The sequence below is a fragment of the Rhagoletis pomonella genome, unplaced genomic scaffold (genome assembly GCF_013731165.1).
Source record: "Rhagoletis pomonella isolate Grant_MI unplaced genomic scaffold, Rhpom_1.0 Rhpom_scaffold_00001, whole genome shotgun sequence".
Classification (NCBI taxonomy): Eukaryota; Metazoa; Arthropoda; class Insecta; order Diptera; family Tephritidae; genus Rhagoletis; species Rhagoletis pomonella.
Window position 1 is genome coordinate 12,998,161 of NW_023458555.1, and position 21,637 is coordinate 13,019,797.

Consider the following 21,637-nt stretch of genomic DNA (forward strand, 5'->3'; position numbering starts at 1 on the left):
GATGGGGCCGCGGCAAAGGGCCCCCACTTCTGATGACGAAAGAACAAGAAATAATTTTTCAGAGATTACAGAAAATATCGCTAAATATTAAGAAGATTTGTCAGCACCATCCATACATCTTGCGGAACCTAGCTTAGCTTCTGCTGGCTCTGGTGAGATTTTCGACTCATCCAAAAATGGACAGAGCTATTAAATTTCCATTGCGATTAATAATCATTCATTGTTTTGCATTTTTTAATTTTAATTATTATTTTAATTTTTTACATAACCAAGCAATTAATAAGTAATTAAAAATAACCAAAAATAATCGTGATTAATTGGAATCATAAAAATAATAAAAAGTAATCAAGTAAATAAAAATAATCAAATAATTAGAAATAATCAAATAATCAAAATTAGTTAAATTATTTTTTTAATATTTGAATATTTTTAATTGTTTAATTACTTTCAATTTATTTATATTTTATTATCTTCAATTATTTGGTTATTTCTACTTATGTGATTATTTTTTCAAATAGATATAGTATTTTTTTAAATTAGCAAAAAAAAATATCAAAGCAAAGCAACAAATGCTGTGTTTTGATTATTTTCTCTTTTGTCTTTTTGTTATTCTCATTGTACATTTATCGTAATATAAAATTGTATTGATTCTTATCATATGTATATTAACTGCGTTGATATATATTATTCAAAATTGAAAACAAAAACTAAAATTGAAAATAATAAAATAATTATATTAATCATATAATTAAAAAAATCAAAAATAATTGAAAATAATCATGTATGTAATTGTATTAACCATGGAATTAAAAAATAATTGAAAATAATCAAAAATAATCATGGAATTAAAATTAATTATTTTTTTTAAGTTGTTAACAAATAATCATTAAGATGGTGCAAATGATGGTATATAACCATTAAAGAGTCACCCAAAATAAACATGCTTTATCAAATAATCATTATTATTAATCATTATTTAACAGGTCTGAACTTCAACAACCTGCGAATAAATAATAACTTTGAGGGAAGGCAAAGTACAGGCAGAAATAATAAGCCGGATCAAAAAGACAAAAAATTGGTACTATTCCATCTTTGTTCATAAGCGAGACTGCTGTTGTCAGTCGTTTAATACTGAGTGCAAGTATTTATTAACTCAAAAAGGGCCCCAACACTCTTAATCCGGTCCTGAATATGTATGTACACACATATGTATCTAAGCTTTTTTGTATGAGAAATATTTGAAAAAAAAAAACAGATTAAGAATATACGGCAAAGTTCCTGACTAAAACGAGGAAAACTCCTAGAAAAGCATTGATAAAAGTACCAAGCAAATTGTGAAGGAACGGAACTTGGATAATCTTTCAATAAATGCAGGAGGCACACTCTCTTTGATATTCTAAATGTTCAAACCAAGGATTTTTTATCACTCCTTCGTTTGATGCCCATATTTAAATATTTAAATTTTTTTAAATTAAATTTAACTTCTCAAACAGGTGTCGATCCTGTTCAAAATAATTTAAAACGAAACCTTGTTAAATCTTTATTATTCTGACACCCGTGTTGTGATACATATTCAAATAATCGAATTTCCTTAACTCAAGTTGAAAGAGGTGGCAACCCGCCTACATGTTGTTTAGAGATAAAGTTTCTTTCATAGCCAAATGCATTTTATACCTATTTTACACGTTGAATTAAAGTTTGTAAAAAGGTGGAAACCCTGTTAAAAATATTTCAAACAGAATAGAATCATGAAATAAAGCCTTTTTAAAACCATTTCGATTGATACCCATATTGTTGTGAAAAATTTATTAATCTGTGCATAATTTAAACCAAAATGATTAAGTTATCTCTGCCGGTTCAGGAGAAATGGCCAATCAAAGAAATGATTATGTTAATTTTAAATTCGCGATTTTTCGCAAAGTAAGAGGATTATTGCAAAATAAAGTATAGGGAAACAAATATTACCTGGACCTCTACCAAAGTACGAACCTAACTTGGTTATCCGAAAGAAAAGGTTTTTAGGTGGCCCACTTGACGTATTTTGATGTAATTTGAATTTAAATTTTTAATTTTTTTTAATTTTTTTTTATCAGTAACTGCTTTACTAAACAATTAATATCTCAGGCCCTATATCGAGACACCCTTTAACATTTTGTGAGTTAAATCTTTGATATTCACTCTATCATATATATTTTTTGCAGATTTTTAAAAACCTGAAAACACGTTTTTTTTAGCAACTTTCTAAATTGTTTATTAATAAGCTTATAGAAAAGTGGACTTAAAAAGAAATTAAAAATCTTTTATAAATCTCTGACTCTGTGTCAATAAAAAAGTACTAGTGATTTTTTTTATACAACCAATATTTATCGAGTTATGATGTGATAAACAATGGCTAATATTTTTGTTGTTGTATAACTTTTGCAAATTTTATTATATTTTTTACATTCCTCGCGTTTTGCCATATTTTAGAGGTATTTCTACATTATACTCAGTTTATATCAAAATCTAAAAAAAATCATAATTTTCATTGAAATAGCTTGGAATGCCTCATAAGCGTTTTTCATGCCCAAACATACGCTATTAAGGAGGCAGTAAGGTACTAAAGGTATTAAAGAGAACGTACCTGCGTAAACGTAGGTGTACATCTACTCGGCCATTCAGGCACTCTCTTCTACGTATGTTAGATCTCAACTAGTGGATCAATGTAGGAGAGAGCTGGCCGATATTTCTGATCAATACAAAATTACCCTAATATGGGTCCCGGGACATAGACATTTGCGTAAACGAGGAAGCGGACGAACTAGCAAGGAACGGCTCCGCAATGAATGTGTCTCACGCGGTGGACACTCTCGGCATCTCGCTAAGAGAGATTAAGATAAAAATCACTGAAAGGCTAGGCAGAGTTGCATAGCATTACCCGGCAGTACCGGTATCCTACGACCCACTTAAAACCAAATCTTTCTTAGGAACGAATGCACAGGGCGCTGGCCCATTGGGGTACATGCCAAAAGCATGAGCCAGCCCTTCAATCGCTTTTTTGTCGCAGTTGCGACGACCCAAATGACTGGAGATTGCACGAGTTGTGACAAACTTCCTAATTGCTTCTCACTAGGGTGACAATCCACTTAAACCTACCAACCAACCAAGCCGATTATAACGACATCATAACACATGCCAGACCTCAAATCCAGCGAGAATTACTTTTACAAAGAAATGTTATTTTGGACTTTTGAGAGGTAAGTAAAGTCCTCTGCCGTCTAACAAAAATCACACTCTATAAAAAAGTGACTCATAATGCCTGCTCTCTTATATGGCACAGAATGAGAGGCTTTGCTGACTCGGCCATATCATACGAATGGATGCAAGCGTGTCAGCCCTGAAAGTCCTTTTCAGCGTTGGAGAGATCGGGTGGCGGAGGACTTGGCTTCATTTGCGATTTAAAATTTGCGTTAGTTAGGACAGAGTAGAGCTTAATTGCACTTTTCGAGTAAAACCTTTGTACTCAAGAGGATTCAGGTACAAGCAGAATCAAGACTACGTTACTCCCTTAAGCACACAATAAGCGTATAAAAAGTTATGATATTGCAATCAAAGCAATTATAATACGTTGAACTTTGAAAATGCGCGAACAAAGAAATCGCGAGCAAATTAGAAGAGAAATAAAAAGATTTAAGTAAAGCCTTAAGTAAACCAGTAGATGGTTGTCTAATTGGAATACTATGTAAACTGCAAGGCGATATATTTTATTTTGCGTTAGAATTTGTTGTGCCTTCTTCTTTGTTACGCTTAGATAAAATGCCATATTTTCTACAGACTTCAGATTAAAAAATTAAAAAAAAAAACTCCAAGAGAAGAGACTATGTATGCTTTTCAATATCTTATGCCAAGCTAATTTTATTATGCAAATAAATAAATATGTGGCCGATATTCCAAATTTTCGGAAAAGTATTCTAAGTGTATTTGTTTTAAACTGTTTCAACAAATCACCTACATTTACTGCAGCCCCTTTTCTGATAGATAACTTTTCGCTGCACCAGCATTTTTGCGATACATTTTCTTTTGTGTGTTTCTTTTGTGGTAAAGACTGTTTATACATAAGTACATACATATGTACCTATGTATGAATGTACATACATATTTATGCCAAGAAGACAGCACATATTTATTTAGAGTTAAATGTATTTTTAGTACTTTTATTTTACTTTTCTTTATCTAATATGTAAATATACATTTGTAAACAATACTTTAATTATTTTATGATCATAACGGTTGATGTAATAAAACCATAAACTTTATAAAAAGGGAAAATTGCTTGGCTTATTGAAGTGTTTTGGCAATATAAAAAAAATTTTCAGCCTTTTATTCAAATCCCATGAAATGTTATAAATCGCAAATATAAATTTTTTTCCCAAACCAAAGGTTGATATATCGATTTTTTATATATTTTTTTTTCAATAACTAACAAATACTAGCTTCACTGCAACTTTAAAGTATTTTTGTGTTGTTATTCCCTCCCAAAACTCTTATGGCTTTATTCATAAAAAATAAAATATATTTGAAGTGAGATTTTTAAACAAATTTTCGAGTCATGAAGCATACCTTATTTTTAAAGAATGGGAATGTTAGTTAATATATTTTCGAAGTAATTTATAAAGTAGGTAAAGTATCGACTTTCTCCTAGAAATTTAATTTATAATCTTATAACACGAGTCTACATATCGCGCTCTTTCTTCAAAGTTGTATTAATTAAATATTTACCTTATCTTATCAATTTAAGTGAATTAAATTTTTGAAGTAGATGGCAATGCGCTTCCAAATTTTTTTCGACAGTAATCTTTTTTAATTTATCTTATCAAGTAGATTAAATTAAAATTTTCAAACAGGTGGCAACCTTCCAATATTTTCTTCTTAAACCTCTTTTTTGACAGTCATATTGCAATATTTACTTTATCAATTCCAAATTGTTTAAACTGCAATTTTCAAACAGGTGGCAACTCTCTAATTTTTTTCTATGTTTTCAGTTAGACCTCTAGCAACTGCATTCAGTCCCTTGCATTAGTTTTCGCGTGATGTGCGTACAAACATACAGACAGACAGACACGACACGTCAAAAATTCTAAACGTTGTTGATATAGCTTCTGTTGCTCTAAGAAAGACCTCCATATTGATTTTTCTTTATTATCTTTAATGTACAGACATCGGCCTTTTACAATTTTTTATATGTATAGTTTTTTATGCTAGTAAAAACGCTTCGTTTGCTGAAACTTCAATTACTTCCCCTCAATCTTCTCGTGGTTTTCGTTTGTCCAGGAAGTCTACCCTCTGCTTATTGTCATTCATTTGGGTTTTCAGATACAGCACTGACTCTTGCATAATTTCCCGCGCACTCTGGGAAATGTGAGCAATCCGTTTGCGAGATGCGGTAACGAACACGTATGGAAGCCTTAGTTCACGGCAGAATGAGAGGACGCTTTAGTGGGACCATTCCGGGTTATTTTGTTCAAAAACTCTCCTAAAAATGGGTTGTGCACTGGGCTGAGACCCCATAAGATAAAAAAAACAGATGCAATGGAAAACCCAAAACAGCCTCGGTTAATTACCTCTCAAACTACACAAAACATGTATTCTGATTTACGGATATGCGCTCGGAATGTGCGGCATCCAGACCCTTAATAGGAAACGTACAGGATATGCGATGGACGGATCTGTCATGAGACGACGTACAAATTTGTTGCAGGATTTGTAGTTGGGTGGAGGTCGCGACCTCTTTTATCCAGGTTCATCAGCCCATTAGTTAAACATGAAAGCATGAAAGCTAAACATATTTGGTCCAACAGTCTAAAATTTTAGTATTCATGACAATGGGCCTCAGTTATAAAAATGAGCTTAAGCTCACACTCAAATTTTTACACTGATGGGCTGAGCTTAAGCTCAAGAACTAATAATCGGGTCGGAGTTCAAGCTACCTTTTTATGCATGAGGCCCATCCGATAACGGAGAGACTCTTATCGACTTCACCGCAGTACGGAATGTGGTAGTTATTTGCTAGTACCTAACGCCAGCGACGAAATATTCATAAAACCATATGAGTGTAGCCTTATGAGAGATAAAAACCCAAGTTCAAAACGTTGTGATAGGCGTGACGAAAGTTGGACCTCGAAAAGCTACAGTCACAAAGAGCAATCGACAACAAGTAACTTCTCATCGAGCGGATGTAAATGAGCATTGGGAATCGATTTACCAGTCTCTGCGTACCGCTGAAAAAATTGAGAAAAAGGGAGAAAAAAGAGACAGACAGATAGACATGAGTTTAAATAGCTGGAGATGCTCACAAGCAGGAATGCGGCGCAAAAATTCTATAAGAAAATAAGAACAGCGACACAAATGGCGCGTTTGACGAAGCGGAACGCTGCGCTTGCTTCAATGTATCAACGCAGGCCTCGTGTGGAAATGGAGAGCATACATAAGTATGTATATCGTTCAGTGCTTATTAAATGAAAACACTTGATTTTAAATAAGCTTTTATTTGCGGTTAGAAGTATATCATTTAGCTAAGCATATCTACTATCTGCACAGCCGTTTAAAAGAACGCTACTTTATTTCTAAATCTTAACTACTTAAGAACTCGTTGCACTAGTCCTGCACCATTGATTTGCCTTTAGTTTCTGGCAAAAAGAACAGCAAATAAATTCCAGTAATTACACAAGAGCCAGCACACGAATACATTGTGATTGATATGCCCAAGTTGAAGAGGAAGTAAGGATATAACTTAAGGGTGGTGAACACCATAACACTACAATACATCATGGCAATGGACTGCGCTTGAGGGCGAATCTGTGAAAAACATAAAAAAGTATCAAAATTACGGATAACTCACATTCATACAACTCATTTGCTCAACTCACCTTTGCCGGCAATATTTCCACGATTATCGTGAAAGTTAAGGAAATTACACCAAAAGAGGCCGTAGCCGTGACAAATGCCACCGCCAAGAGCGGAACCCAATTGTATTCAGCTTTGATCGTCTCATCGGTGAATTGTACGAAAGCACCAAAGCTGAACATTCCCAAAGTCATGCCGGCGGTCGAGAGTAACATTAGGCTTTTACGCCCAAAACGCTCAACAAGCAAAGTGGCCAAGAGAGTGCACATAATTTGTACTATGCCCGCAATGATGGTGCATTGACTTGGATCCATTGTCGAACCAGATTCAGCAAAAATATGGGACATATAATTTACGATGGCAAAGCTGCTCGAAAATTGATTCTGCGTGCAGAGTACAAAAGCGAGAGCGAATTTCTTCAAAGCGGTTCGATTTACTGTGGAAGAGAAGAAAAGAATTTTTGAAGTAAGCGCAGAAGGTATACATATGGATATGGATGAGGATCTGGATATAGATATGGATATGGATATGGATATGAATATGGATATGAATAGTTGTATATATGTACATATATATTGAGATGCATATGGATATGGATATGGAAATGCATTTGAATATAGAAATGTATATGGATATGGATATGGAAATGGATATGATTTTGAGTAGGAATATGGATAGAATACCGAAACGGTAAGTTATAGAAATTGGTATGTGCATAGATTTTGGGATAATCTAAAAATGGGTCAAAAACTCACAAAAGTCGCCCAGCGAAATGGGTGCGGTCTTGCCACCTTGCAGCTTAGATGCCTTGAGGTCCTCGAATTCACTTAGCGTTGATGAGGATTGCAACTCATTTACAAACAACTCACGAACATATTTCTTGGGCTTTAGGTTTTTATAGAAATTGAAAGCAATTTCTGCTTCTTCAACCTTGCCGCGCTGCATCAGACTCGTTGGTGTCTCTGGGAAGAACGCCATTATTACGATATAAATTATGGATAGGAATATTATTATGCACGGTATAACGTAGTAATCGAGATAGGAAGGTAATATATAGCCGATGAGAATGCCGCAACTATAAAACATCATAGCTAAAGAAGTGAGAGCGCCACGAATTCTGCAAAGATGTCATGCAAGGATTAGAAAAATAATGAAGCATAGCTATTGGTACACAAAATCGGAGAACATACAACAAAGAATCCGCATTTTACTTACTCTTTATCAGAAATCTCACTAATGAAGATAGGTCCGACCACATAGAGGCCACCACTGGTTAGACCCGCACAGAAACGCGCTGCATATAGATACTCTACACTCTGTGCAAAATAGTTGAGAATCCAAAAGAGCTTTGAAAGAATTAAATAAAAAATGTAAAATCATACGTACTTTTATCTCTTTTTTATGTAGGTAAGGTTAAGTAGTTGCCTTTCACTTACCATATGCGGCAGCGCCAAGAGGTACATATTAGTCTTTCTACCGAAACGATCCGCAGTGAGTCCAAAAAATATATTACTGCACAGCGAACCTATGCCAAATATTGAACCAATCCATGACACATCTTCGACAGCAACTTTGAAATCTAACGGCGTTTGCGTTGACTGCAATATGAGCAGCGTCGGAGAGAGCCAACCTAAGCCAATGCCATGCGAGAGAGTCATAATGTGCGCTGAATATTTTGGACATAAAAAGAAAGAGAAAAGAATTTTTAAAGCTTTGATCTTAAAAATCTTAAAGTAAAAATTAAAAAGAAAATCAATAATAACTAATTCGGGTTGGAGCAAAAAATAATAATTGAGTTAGCTGAATGGTTTGAGAGGGCAACTGAAGGAGATGTTGGTGTCTTGTGTATCTCCTACACAAGCTGGACAGTTGTTGGGTATGTCGGGATGGTGTCAGGGATAGGTAGGAGTTACGCGGCAGTTGAAGATCTTCGTATGCGTTAGGTGATGGTTTAACTTGGATTACGGTACTAAAGGTGGTAACTGGCGCGCAGTGCATCTCTTTGACGGCCTGTCCGTAAAACTTTGGTTCCAGCGTTTAACTGAGGTAGGTGCATTTCAGCAAATGTATTGCTTCCTGAACATGAAATTCTATCCCTTAGCTGGAAGAGCTGGGACATCGCTATGAAAGTGGTTTAAAGAGGAAACGTGTGAGGCTTTGCCCAGTGTGTCCTACATGTTTTGCTGTGATCAAACATGCATAGCTTAATTTAGACCCTGCCGGCGAATTGCCTTATCAACAATGTTTCTTAGCCGCCAGCGAACGCTTTGAATAGCTTATTGCGGCGCTGTACTTTATTAACAACTGCAATTGTGTTCGGGGGAAGTATAGCAAAGGTAATCCCTAGAATATTCGGTCTATAAACCTTTGAAATTTTTGAATTTTTAGGGGGGAAGGTAAGGCCCTGTGCAGTAAAGAAGCGTTTCTCCTCGGAGAGATTGTCGTTAATTACGGACACACTTTACCAAGGCCATTGGCCGACACCGACCTTCAGCAAGCATCGGCGTAGGAAACCAGATAAATTCTCTCCACTGACTCTACTTTGGATCTCAAGGCTGGCATTATTACTGGTTGGACATCACTGTTGCCGAATTTCGAAATTAAAAAATCCTCATACTGGGATCCCTGAGATCGAAAAGTTTCAGTCGGTAAAATGGGTGCAAATGGATCTGCGAGTCTAGCGGTATGTATGAAGAGTGCAGCTGCAGCAGTGACCAACTTTGCCAGCTGACGTTCTCCAACATAGGCGTGTCTAGTCGAGCTTTTCAATCGAGATGAATAGGTAGTCTGATGATGAAGCCTAAAAGCTCCCACGCAGCTCGTTAACAAAGCCTCACATAAGTAAATATTTAATACGAATCACCCCAGATTTAACACTTCAATAAATTAGGATCTATAATTTGTCAGGAGCTTATGCCATCAGTTGAAAAGAGTGATTTAAATAATTCCTTATGTGAGTTGGAAAACCACAATGCTCCCGAGCCAACGAAGCTTAACGAATTTCGGATTAAAATAATACCTATGAATTGTATTTATTTTTGTTTTCCAAAATAATAATTTGAAAACCCGCTAAAAGTAGTATTTTTTAATCAACGTCTGATTAAAAAAAAAAAAAAATATAATAAAAAGTTCATTTCATGTTTCACAACTTACCTGTGAGTGTTACTAAAATCTGCATGCGATAGCATTTATTGAAAACTGCTAATCCCTGATTGTTCACCATTTTTGCATTTGCACTTCTATTTGATAATTGACTTATTTTTTTAATTCAAAAATTCTATAAAGCTTTTGTGACACTTCGCTGTCGCTCGTACTTTCACTGCATAGACTTCTCGTTGTTCTTCTGCTTATTATTATTTAGCATGTCCTTTGTCCTTTGTTTGCAAGCTGTCGCCATGTGTACGCTTGTCAACGGTGAAATTGTGCGACTGGCACAAATGTTAAATGTTCCACGAAACCTAACTGGCACTGCTTTCATATTCAAATTTCATTTATTTATGAAATTGTTTAAAGAAATCAATTGTACAAAAAAAATTGATAAGATAAATAAATACAAACGTTTAAAAGATTAGATGTGTACATTTGGCATTTGCAAACGCAGCTGGGGAGCAAATCTTTTAACAAATACATTAACATTTGTTTGGCATTGAGGATGAAACTGCTCAGTGGTAAGCCAATTTAAGTGAGTCTTTTTTATTTTGTTAAACTTACTGTTACTTAGGAGACTATTTATGTGTTAGGAATGTTGACCCTGGGATCACGGGATCCCGATATTTTTTAAGTCCCGAAAATCCCGGCTATATTTACCTAGAATGCCGGGATTTTCGGGATTTGTAATTTACACTGATGGAAATAATATAAACGCTTTATGTTAACCAGTTTTGGCTATATTTCTTTTTTATTTAATATTTAACTTTTTTTTTAATGTGTAGCTCAATATATGTACATATAATACCTTACGGCAGTCAATTTTGCACACAAAAAAAAATCAATATATTCGCTAAACCAAGGGCCCAATATTTTAAAATTGTGTTTTTAATTTTTCTCTCGGACGTCAGGATTTTTTAAAAGAACTTTGAAATTTCAAAGATATGAGTAATTCAAAAAATTGAAAAAAAAATTTTCAGTGCAATATATGTACTTAAAAAACCGGTATGGATATCAAATTAAAGATAAGGTTCTGTAGAGTTAAAACACATTACATTTTTTGGTGCGTAAGGGACAGGTAGGAACTGAAAATACCCTATTTATAATTTTATCCTTGAATATCCTTGAAATTTTGCAATTCTTATTTTGGAAAAAATTATATGTTAAGGACTAACTTTATTAGCTTAAAAAAATAAAATAGGTTTTAAGGGGCATTTTCAATTCCAATTCGTACTTATGAACCAAAAAAAAAAATTCTTTCATTTGGTACCCATATTTTTGTTTTACATTGCACCGATTTTTTGTAAACAAAATTTGGAATTAACCATATCCTTGAAATTATAAATCATGGCGTCAGAGATATGCCCATTTATATGCAATTAATTATGTGTAATATGAGGTAGACTTTTATAAAAAAATGTAAATTTTAAATAAAAAAAAAAATAATATAGCAAAACTGGTCGAATTAGGGTGCTTCATTTATTTCTGCCAGTAGTATTATGAACTTCTTTCAACCAGAAGATGAATTTTTTGACTTTTTACTTATTATTCATTATATGGTAGGAGAGCTTCTCAAATTATATTGATGCAATTTTTTCATGTTAAATCGTTGGAAAAATAATAAATATCTTAATCCCGGGACTGTTACCGGGATCCCGGGATTGAACCAACGACATCCCGAAAATCCCGGGATCGTAAAAATCGAAAAAATTAACATCCCTAGTATGTGTGTACTTTCTAGAACTTTTAAACTAGGGTAATCTCTTAAAAAATATTTAAAAAACAAAGCTTCAAAAGTATTTTAGAAATAAAGATTACTTACACCGCCTTTATTTGACACTCTTATTAATATATTTAATTTAACTTAATAAAGTTGATTTTGAAATTTTAAATAAGTGGCAACCATCTTCATAAATATTTTTTGAATGAACATCTCTCGGCTGAAACCAATATAAAAACTTTCCATTTACCTTGTACATTGAGTTGACTTTGAATTTTTAAACATGTGGCAACCCGCGTAAAAAAATTTTGAAAGAAAGTTTACGTAAACCGTAAACCTTTGATACACTTATTAAAATATTTCATTTACCTTGTCAATTAAGTTGATTTTGAATTTCTAAACAGTTGGCAACCCTATTAAAAAAAATGTTACAAGTAACTCACTTAAAATCGATGATTGCAATAACTACTTAGCAGAAAATTAGAATATTATAAATGACCACAAATGTATGTATATCTCGGTAACCGATTTATTAATTTCTACCAGCCTCGCTGTCACTTTTTTCACGAAAGCTTGCAATTGGTTTGCTCATTTGATTATTACTGACTAGCCGTTTTTGCTTACCTCGACTTTCATCAATAAAAATTACAAAGCTGGGTTGTTTACTATAGTTTCCTAGTAACAAGCGCAAGGCAGTAGACTCTTTGTAATGCAATAAAATTAACGAAGCAAAATGCCTGTAGGAAAAGGCAAAGCGATGGTAGATGTATGCAATCAGGGCCGACGAAAGAAAACTCGGGCCCGGGACAAAAAAATCACGGGCCCCTATATATAAAGTGTATAACATTAAAAGCATACAAACTCGCAGATTTTTGATTACATCTAGGTCATTCATATTCTGAGGTATCAGACAATATAAACATTAACACGAATCTCACTTAATCGGAAGACACCTTTATTCGACAAAATAATCAGTGATGAACTTTCTTAACGAAAATAAAATCGGCTAATTTTTTAAGTTAATGTCCAAAATATCCAAAAGTTTTTTGGCGCCGAATCCACCAGTCTTAAAAATGGAAAAAATCTGGTTTCCTTGGAACATTTTCGGCCTTCTTCACAACAAAGCAGTTTCCTATAGGGGCTCTTCATTATTCATGTGTTTTCGGCGCAAAACTATTTGTAACGTAAATCTTTTTACTAATTGAATTTTTAGTTAAATTTATTTTTTATTTAGTTATAGATAAGGCTAATTTGAAAGCAACATTGTAAGCTATTCAACGTGCTTTTAACCCATAGTTAAAACGTATATTCTTTCTAATTCAAATATCAGAAAATAAAAATTACGTAGAAAAATTAAAATAACGCGAGAATTATATTATTTCAAAAAGGAACGAGGCCATCTTCCAATGGCCATAATTTCTGAAGGAAAAATCGTAAAGCACCACTCGAAGGCGCATTTTGAAGGGTCTGAATAGTACTAAATGGCATAGAGCAAGAAAAAGTGGCCATTAAAGCCGTTTTTCGTGTACTTAACCGCGAAAAACCGCAATATCTTGGAGGAGTTGTAAGCTCGAGGTCGAGCTCGAGTTCTAAGCAAAAAATTACTTCTAAGGGTGTGTTCACACAGGGTGCCGAGCGGCGCCGAGCAAAGCAAGATGGAACAAGGCGAAGCTGCTGGTGTTTACACTGAATGAAGCGAAGCGAAGTTTTTCTGATAAAAACAAAAAAAATACCGTCGATGAAATTCGAAAAAAGTATTTGCTCAATTTTATTCAATAGATTAGTATAATCCATTTTTGTTTGAATATTTTGCTATCTTGTTTGCAGCAGCGTCACGAAGCTAAAATATTAAATAGAAAATTCAAATTCAAAAACGGCGCCATATCCTCAACTAGTAAAACAGAGCTGGGTGGACAATATTTTTGAGAAGTACAAATCACGTTTGAGGAGGACGGTTGGTCAGCTTACTATATAGGAAAAACCATGGAAGTGCGAATTTCGTACTTTATACAAAACTCAGGAAAATTCGAAAAAGTTTCATAGAAATGTATAACATTTTAATTAGAATTTGAACAAAAAAAATTTTGTTATGTAGTTTTTTAGCATCCATTTTCCATACAATCATTCGATAATTTTTTTTATACGGAGAAAATACGCAACAGCGCCAGAAAAAAATTGCCAAAAATCAGTGGTATGTCCTAGCTCCTTCAAATTTGCACCTCATTAAACTATAATTTAATAAACTGCAAAACTGCAAACTTATTTTTATTTTTAATTCTGCAAACAAAGTTTTTATGTAATCTGTATTTGTTGAAATTAGTAGATTTAAATTGTTCATTAACATACATGGGTTTTCTCAGATCATGAGCTATACTTGTATATAAAATATATAAGCATTAAATAAACGAAAAAAAAAATAAAAATTTCTACGGCCCGCCACCCTATCTACATACTCCCCTTCAAGTTGATACTCAAGTATCCATGAAAGCTTTATTATTGCCAGCGCCAAGGTTTCAAGTTCGCTCGGCGATTTCTTTAAGATTTTATTTATTTTCTTCTCGCTTTTGTAAGCTTTTTAACAATCAGATAAAAAAAAATTTACAAAACTCTGCAACTTAAGTGTTCAATTACATATCTATATATGCACAAATCTTAAATATTACTTGAGTATACAGATGATATGGCTTTTGACATTAGTTTCTTAATCTTTATCCATTGATTTTCCTTTGGTTTCCGCCAAAAAGGCATACAAATATATGGTAGTAATCACGCATATAGTCGCTGAAGTATACATTGTAACAGTTATGCCCAAATCGAATAAAAAGTATGGATAGACCTTCAGAACGACGAATGCCAATATGCTGACCAAACACATTGAAATCGATAAGGCCTGAGAACGGATCTGCGAAGTAAATGAAAAAGAAATTAAAAAAAACAATAAAATATTAAATTACCCCAAAACTGAAAGCATTAATCAAAGCTTAAGGTACAGTCTTAATCTGACTTTTCGTTAATTCGTATACCCTAGTTAGTGTAATAGCCCATTTTCACTAAAAGCTTAACTACAGCTAGGAGATCCGGCAGGTTCCGAGGGAAAGATTTATTTATTATCTTGTGCTATTTTACTTTCGCTTGCTTGTACTTCATATGAGCAATTACCCCTTCGAGTACTAATAGATATAAACTGCAGTTAAGGTTTGGTGAAAATGAACTATAAGTCTCATGTCAAAATTGAGCCAGAAGTGAAATAGCTAAGCGACAGTCAAGGTAGGTAATTTACCAGTTTGTTTAACGTTAAACTTTGAACGTTAAAGTCAATGATATGTTCAAGCCTTAGGTTAGGTTAGACTAAAAGAGGGCGAATGACGAGTTCCTTTCTCTTAACGGAGACATACATGCATACATATGTACGTAGTTGTCGACTCTGTGTGTCTGCTGTGAGTAGCTGACGGAATCACATCCTCAACAGATAACCTTTTCCTTTACAAAGAATAAAGAAGGAATAGTCCAGGTAATATAATGATATTCTTAATTAAATTCAGGAGTTCCACCATCGATATCTTTATCAGATGGGTGAATTAGGTGATTCCACACGTTTAATTTGGGGACTACAGGCACTGAAATCGGTACAGAAAGTGGTAAATTAATTCCTCGCCATTCGTACCGTGGCAGCTTCTGTAGAGAGAACTCGTTGGTATTCGCCACCTTCAGAGCATAAATGCAAAATAATAGTGTCGCGTAAGAAATGTTGCTGTTGTGTTTGAAAAATACTTCCTCTGGAGATCTTCTTTTCGTAACGTTTAATCCCTTAACGTTGATTGCGCAGAGGCTTTTTCTGCCTACTACAGAGCCAAACTTATTTCTCTTATCAGATTACTCGCTTCCCCCGATCCTTCTGTACCTGGCAACCCAGCCTGATACCGTAATTCCGATTTAGGAACTCTTAAATTGAAGTCTCTAATCGACGTAATTGAGTCAGTGCTGTCTCCTCAGTCAAACTTGAAGGTTGGTTGCCCTACGTTTAAAATCGCCTTGAATAAAAAATTGCAGTTGGTAGGACCAGGTGTAGTAAGCCGCTAGACTCTTCTCACCTTTCTCATCCATATTTATTTTGCAACATTCAAAGTAGCTCTCTTTAATATAGGCAGATCCAAGATTTAATTTACTACCAGCAGCCAGAGGAGAGGCCATATATCGATTCTTGTGCCCATAGCCGCGTTGACTACTTTGGAGCATAGCGCCTATCTATTATACGATAGAATGCAGAATGGCATGTTCCAGAAGTGATCACGAACGAGTCCGAACATTACTGAAAACTCTTTGATGTCCCAATAAATAGTACTAACCAATTTGTAGATCGCGATTTTGTTAGATCTATCCTTCGGTTGCGTGGACTTTCCTGATATGTATATATGTATGTAAGTCAATTAGTCTTTCCAGTATCTTTAGAATGAACGATGACAGACCTCTGGGCGTAAATTATTTGACTATGACCAATTCATTTCCCCTCCTTTGGGAAGAACATAACCTTAACTTACACTAAACGTTCGGTACATATGTGCCCAAGATCCAGATAAAAAGCAAAGTCAAAATTGCAGTCAAAGTCAGAGCTCACTTTATGTTTCGAATCAAAGGCGCCGAAGTCAGATTGAAATTAAACTAAAAATCATTTACCTTTGCTGGCAAAATTTCAACCGTTATGGTAAAGAAATTTGCAAATAGTCCATAAGCCGACATAAAGACCACTTCGATCATAAAAGCGAGCGGTATCCAATCAAACTTCGCCTTCGTCGCAGCATCTGTGAATTGTACAAATGCGCCTAGGCCATACATGCCCACAACCAAGCCAATTATAGAGGAGAATAGCAGCGTACGGCGACCAAATCGCTCCACCAATATGGTGGCACAGAAAGTGCCAAGTATATGTGATGCGCCAACAATGGGAGTGATGGCGTATGGATCCATCGTCGAACCAGATTCCGCAAGAATTGAAGTCATGTAGTTGATAAAGACGAAACAACCCGAGAATTGATATAAAATGCACAGCACAAAGGTGTCAGCAAATGCCTTGATAGCTGACCTTTCAACTGCAAGTAAATATATAAAGGAGTAGTTAGTTGATAATATTTAAAAGTATACTTATCTATACTAATATATAATTTGAAAGCCGTTTTATTTAGTGTTCGCAAAGCTCGAGAACGGCTGAGCCGATTTTTTTGAAATTTGAATAGCCTAAAAAAAAATTTGATATGTAAATGGGGCGTAGCACCTCCCATATAGGTGGTTGTGTGAATGAAGTCCTCCTAAATGGGTGTTTAATTTCACAATTTAACCCACCAGTTGGCGCTGTAGTTGTGTTATTACTAAAAATCTTATTTATTATCCGATTTTGCTAATATGTATTGGTAACGGTAAAGGCAAAAAAAGGAACAAAGAAGTTCTGTCAGATGGCGCTGGAGTCGAGTTATTACTAAAAATAGCCAAGTCCTGTCCATCGACCTGCTGCACCATTGAGCATATCGAACTCTCCTGTGTTACGATTGGATCAAGGAGCAATTATCTTATTGCCAATCTTAATCGCAATCTCAATCTCAATCTCAATCTCAATCTTAATCTTAGGGATAAGATTAATCGTAATCTTAATCCTAACCTTAATCTCAATATCAATCTTAGCACTAATCTTAGTGTTAATCGTAGTTTTAATCCTAATCCAAATCACAATATTAGTTATGTTTAATCTTAGACTTAATCTTAATCTTACTAATTATGTTAATCTTAATAATAATCTTAGTCTTAATCCTAACCTTAATCTTAACTTTAGTCATAATCTTAATACTAATATTAATATTAATCTTAATCTTAATCTAAGCCTTAATATTAATCTTACCCATTATCTTAATCTTAATCCTAATCGTAATCTTCATCTTAATCGTATCTTAATTTTAATTTCAATCTTAATCATAATTTTATCTTAACTTTAATCTTAATTAACGCCAACAACGAAAATGAGAACTTAACCTCAATATTAATCTTAATTTTAATTTTAATCTTATTCTTAATCTGAATATTTTTATTATTCTTAATCTTAATCCTTATCGTAATCTGAATCTGAGCGTTAATCTTAATCCTAATATTAGCGTTAATCATTAACGTGCCCAATCACCCCCGCCCTCCCCTCCCCCTCTCTTTTTCTGTCACTTTTTCGTTACACCCATGTTCGCATTTACGCTCAACCGAGCGCAAAGAAGTTTCACTTCAAAAGTATTTACTCACAGAAATCATGCAGCCTTACGCGCTGACTCGAGCTCCCATTCAAGAATATCGCTTTCCATTCCTCAAATTCACTTTGCGCGCCTGAAGCTTCCTTAGTTTGCTCCATGTCTGCATTGGATTTTTGAACGCTGTGGCAGTCGATGCCTTTGTAAAAATTAAAAGCCTCCTCTGCTTCAGCCAAACGTTTGCGTTTCAATAAGCTGTGTGGCGTGTCCGGAAAGAAATACAATGCTAGTAGATAAAATATTGGAAACACTACGGCGATACAGGGTGTTACGTAATAGTTGACTTTTGTGGGCAATATGAAACCAACCAAAACACCACAGCTGACAAACATCATGCCCATGGACATGAGAGCACCGCGAATACTGCAATGATTATACGAAATATGTAGTCAGATATCTGATTAGTACTCGTAAATTCGAACTGAAGTGAAACCAAATACTTTACTTTCTAAATAGGTACTCACTCTACATCTAATATTTCACTTAGAAATATTGGCGTTATCACAAACAATCCACCACTGGTGAGTCCTGCAAAGAAACGACCCACATATAGATACTCAACACTCTGTGCAAAATAGTTCAATATCCAAAAGAGCTAAGTAGAAAGTAAAAGTAAACTGTGAGCGATAATGTACATACATATATGGGGCATGTAGAGCTGATTACTTAACTCACCATATGTGGAAAAGCCGTTAGGTACATATTGTATTTGCGGGCTAAGCGATTTACGGTTAAGCCAAAAATAATATTTCCACACAAAAATCCAAAAGCGAATGTCGAACCGATCCAAGAAACCTGTTCGACGGTTATAGGTGCTTCGAAAGGCGTCTCAGGGGTTTGTAAGATTTGCACAGTCGGCGACACCCAACCAAAGCCAATTCCATGCGAGAAGTTCAAAATATGACCTGAAGAAAAAAGAAAGCGACAGTGTTTAAAGAAATATTGTAAACTTAAATATGCAAAAAAGATCTTAATTTAGAGTTCGAAAATGAGAATGATTTACATCACCACAAAATATATAAAAAAATTAATTAGTGTAAGGTGTAGCTGTTCTCTTCACCAGTTTGATCCTTTGCCGCTATTTTAAAGTACAAATTGTGCCTAATAGGCATCTGAAGTTTCTTGGAATGAAAAATGATTTTAGGTTACCAAATTTTCATTTCGCAGGTTACGACATAAAGTGCACCAAGAGAACCATGGATAATGGTGGCTGCAAAAAAGGCTTGAGAAGAGTCTGAACTAAAAACGTAGAACGCTCATATCCGCAGAGAATAAGGCGGCGCATCTTCATCTTAAATCGATCGAACTTTTCACACTAATACGGCCGAAGTTGATTCTATTTCGATATCTGAGAATCCAAATGTTTAGAAAGGTACGTGCGAAAAACTTCCAAGACCTGATCTAGTAGAATAATAAAATGATGACTGAAAATTTTAGTGTTTCTAAGAACATCGAAATTGCCTGCTTGATGACCCAAAATCGCGCGATCCCACTTCATCAATGCAGCTGTTATACGTGGACCATCGAAAATTGAGGACATCAGAACCAACATTTTTCTATGAAGCTTACCGCGAAAACATTAGATATCTAATGGCGAAAAATAAAACGAAGATGGCTCGTACTATATATACTCCAAAAGTGTCGACAAAGGTTTTTGTTTTTGTTTTGCACCAAATGGTTTCTAAGACTGCAAATACGTTTATGACCGCCTGCGAGACCACGAAAAATTTTGGTGACCATGTCACAGCTTATTTTGGCTAGTAAGATTGTGTCTAAAATATTTTGAGATGATAACCATGTATTTCTCTCGTTAAAAACAATCTAGACTTTCGTGGCTCTTCAGAAATAATTATTCCTTGGGTGTAGTGGAGTTGCCCGGAAAGTCTAGCCATCAAACGACTTTTAGAGGTTCTCCAATTTATCACCAAGAAAAATATCGTCGATCTTTTTCCTAATGTTTGGGTTTCCCAAAGGGAAACAGGCCAGTGAGTATTGCAGCTGAGAACGAAGTTAGTCGAAATTGGAACCCTGCAATGCGTTCCTATGATCTGCATGTCCCATAAAAGATTAAACGCTGTAGCTATCTTATTTATTGAAAACGAAATTGCTACTCAGATTGACTTGTCCAAAACCAAGGAAAATTTTTCACAGCCCAAAGCACGCAAAGTAAACTTCTTGTAACTTCAAAATTTCTAAATTTCCAATATTTTTGCAATACATGCCGAACCGAGGTGATAAACATTATTTTTTATTTTTATTTTATTTATTAAGCAAACAACGCCTGGTTCCATTTACGACCCTGACGTCATTGCTTCTAAAGCCCCGGTCCAGTCAGCAGGGATGCGAACATGATCGTAGGTGGGACTCTATTATTCTTTTACGTTCGAAGAATTCGGAGTTGATTGTTTAAGTAGATTTCAGTAGTCAAATTTTATTATCTCTAAATTCCGTTTATAGGCGTAAGCTTATCTTTGTTGTAACCGGTTGGCAATCCCAATCGATATTGGCTCCTCAGATTTAGTACGCAATCAATCAAAGTCCTCGTTGTCAGCGGTAAGCAAGTGTTTGTTAGAATATATGTACCTCCTCACCAGGTTTTGCAGGTGCGTTCAGTGCTTTTCGGGCTATATTCAGCCTATATAAAAGCTTGTAGCTGATTATAGTGCTAAGCACCATAATTGTGGGTTCTAAGTTTGATGGTCGCTAATGTATTACGTATCGCACGAAATGTACAACTTCGCTCAAAGGTGAAAATCATCAAACCGCAAGTTTTCCGCCTTAGTATTAGTATCCCATATAAAGCAAAATCCATTCGTTGTGAACGGATTTTTTTTTTGTCGAACTAATAATCTCAAATAACCGAAATAATAAACTTTTATGCAAGCTTCCACGTTCAACGTTTCCAAACATTAAAAGAGAACTCTTGTACAACCATTTTAGTCCCATATGAAAAACATATAGACACTACTCAATGTGTGCTATAACAGCCATAAAACACATTTGCCTTCTTATTCTACATTTGTACAATGTACATACTTAAATTATGTCATATATTTATGTCTATGAGATGGTTTCGTCTTAACTCACATGAAAGCGTCACTAGGAGCTGCATGCGTTTTCGTTTACTAAATAACGCAATTTTATTTTTAAACATATTGAAGATTCTCAATTCAAACCGGGAGTGTGGTCTTTTTTTTGTATTCTGTAGACTTATTGATTAATTAAAGTGACACTTTCAAATCTTCATCACCCAAGAGTTATGCACATGGCATCGGCTAACTGTACGCACACTCGTCACAATTTGAAATGCAACTGGAACTACATTTGAATATACTTTGTTTTGTGTTTAGTTCAGATACACGAGATTTATCTTCAAAAAAGTATGTATGTACACAGATGAATGCATGTATTTAAACACACGAAAACTGTGTGCTTTACATTAGACCGGGTCGATCTCCATACAAAAAGAAAGTTTTTTAAAGCAAACACCAACTATTTGAAAGCTTATGGAGTGTATCTCCAAATGAAATATTTTTTGAACTACTCTAAAAATCCGCTAGAAGTTGAGGCGTGGATAAGGTTTGTATACCCCTCAATAAAGTTTTCTGCA

General features: G+C 34.8%; 2 protein-coding genes across 2 annotated transcripts; both read right to left on the reverse strand.

The window, feature by feature from the left end:
• Positions 1-6,633: 6,633 nt before the first annotated feature.
• LOC118750646 (facilitated trehalose transporter Tret1-like) lies at positions 6,634-8,548 on the reverse strand. Its single transcript, XM_036485382.1, has 5 exons — positions 8,319-8,548; positions 8,098-8,228; positions 7,638-7,999; positions 6,906-7,318; positions 6,634-6,834 (listed from the first exon to the last, which is right to left on the reverse strand). Exons 1-5 carry the CDS (start codon positions 8,538-8,540, stop codon positions 6,634-6,636), a joined length of 1,329 nt encoding a protein of 442 aa, XP_036341275.1. The 5' UTR covers positions 8,541-8,548.
• A 5,864-nt stretch (positions 8,549-14,412) lies between these two features.
• Positions 14,413-19,579, reverse strand: LOC118735781 (facilitated trehalose transporter Tret1-like). Its single transcript, XM_036465775.1, has 6 exons — positions 19,489-19,579; positions 18,703-18,932; positions 18,492-18,622; positions 18,017-18,390; positions 16,424-16,836; positions 14,413-14,651 (listed from the first exon to the last, which is right to left on the reverse strand). The coding sequence occupies exons 1-6, from the start codon at positions 19,577-19,579 to the stop codon at positions 14,451-14,453; spliced, it is 1,440 nt and encodes a 479-aa protein (XP_036321668.1). The 3' UTR covers positions 14,413-14,450.
• Positions 19,580-21,637: the final 2,058 nt, after the last annotated feature.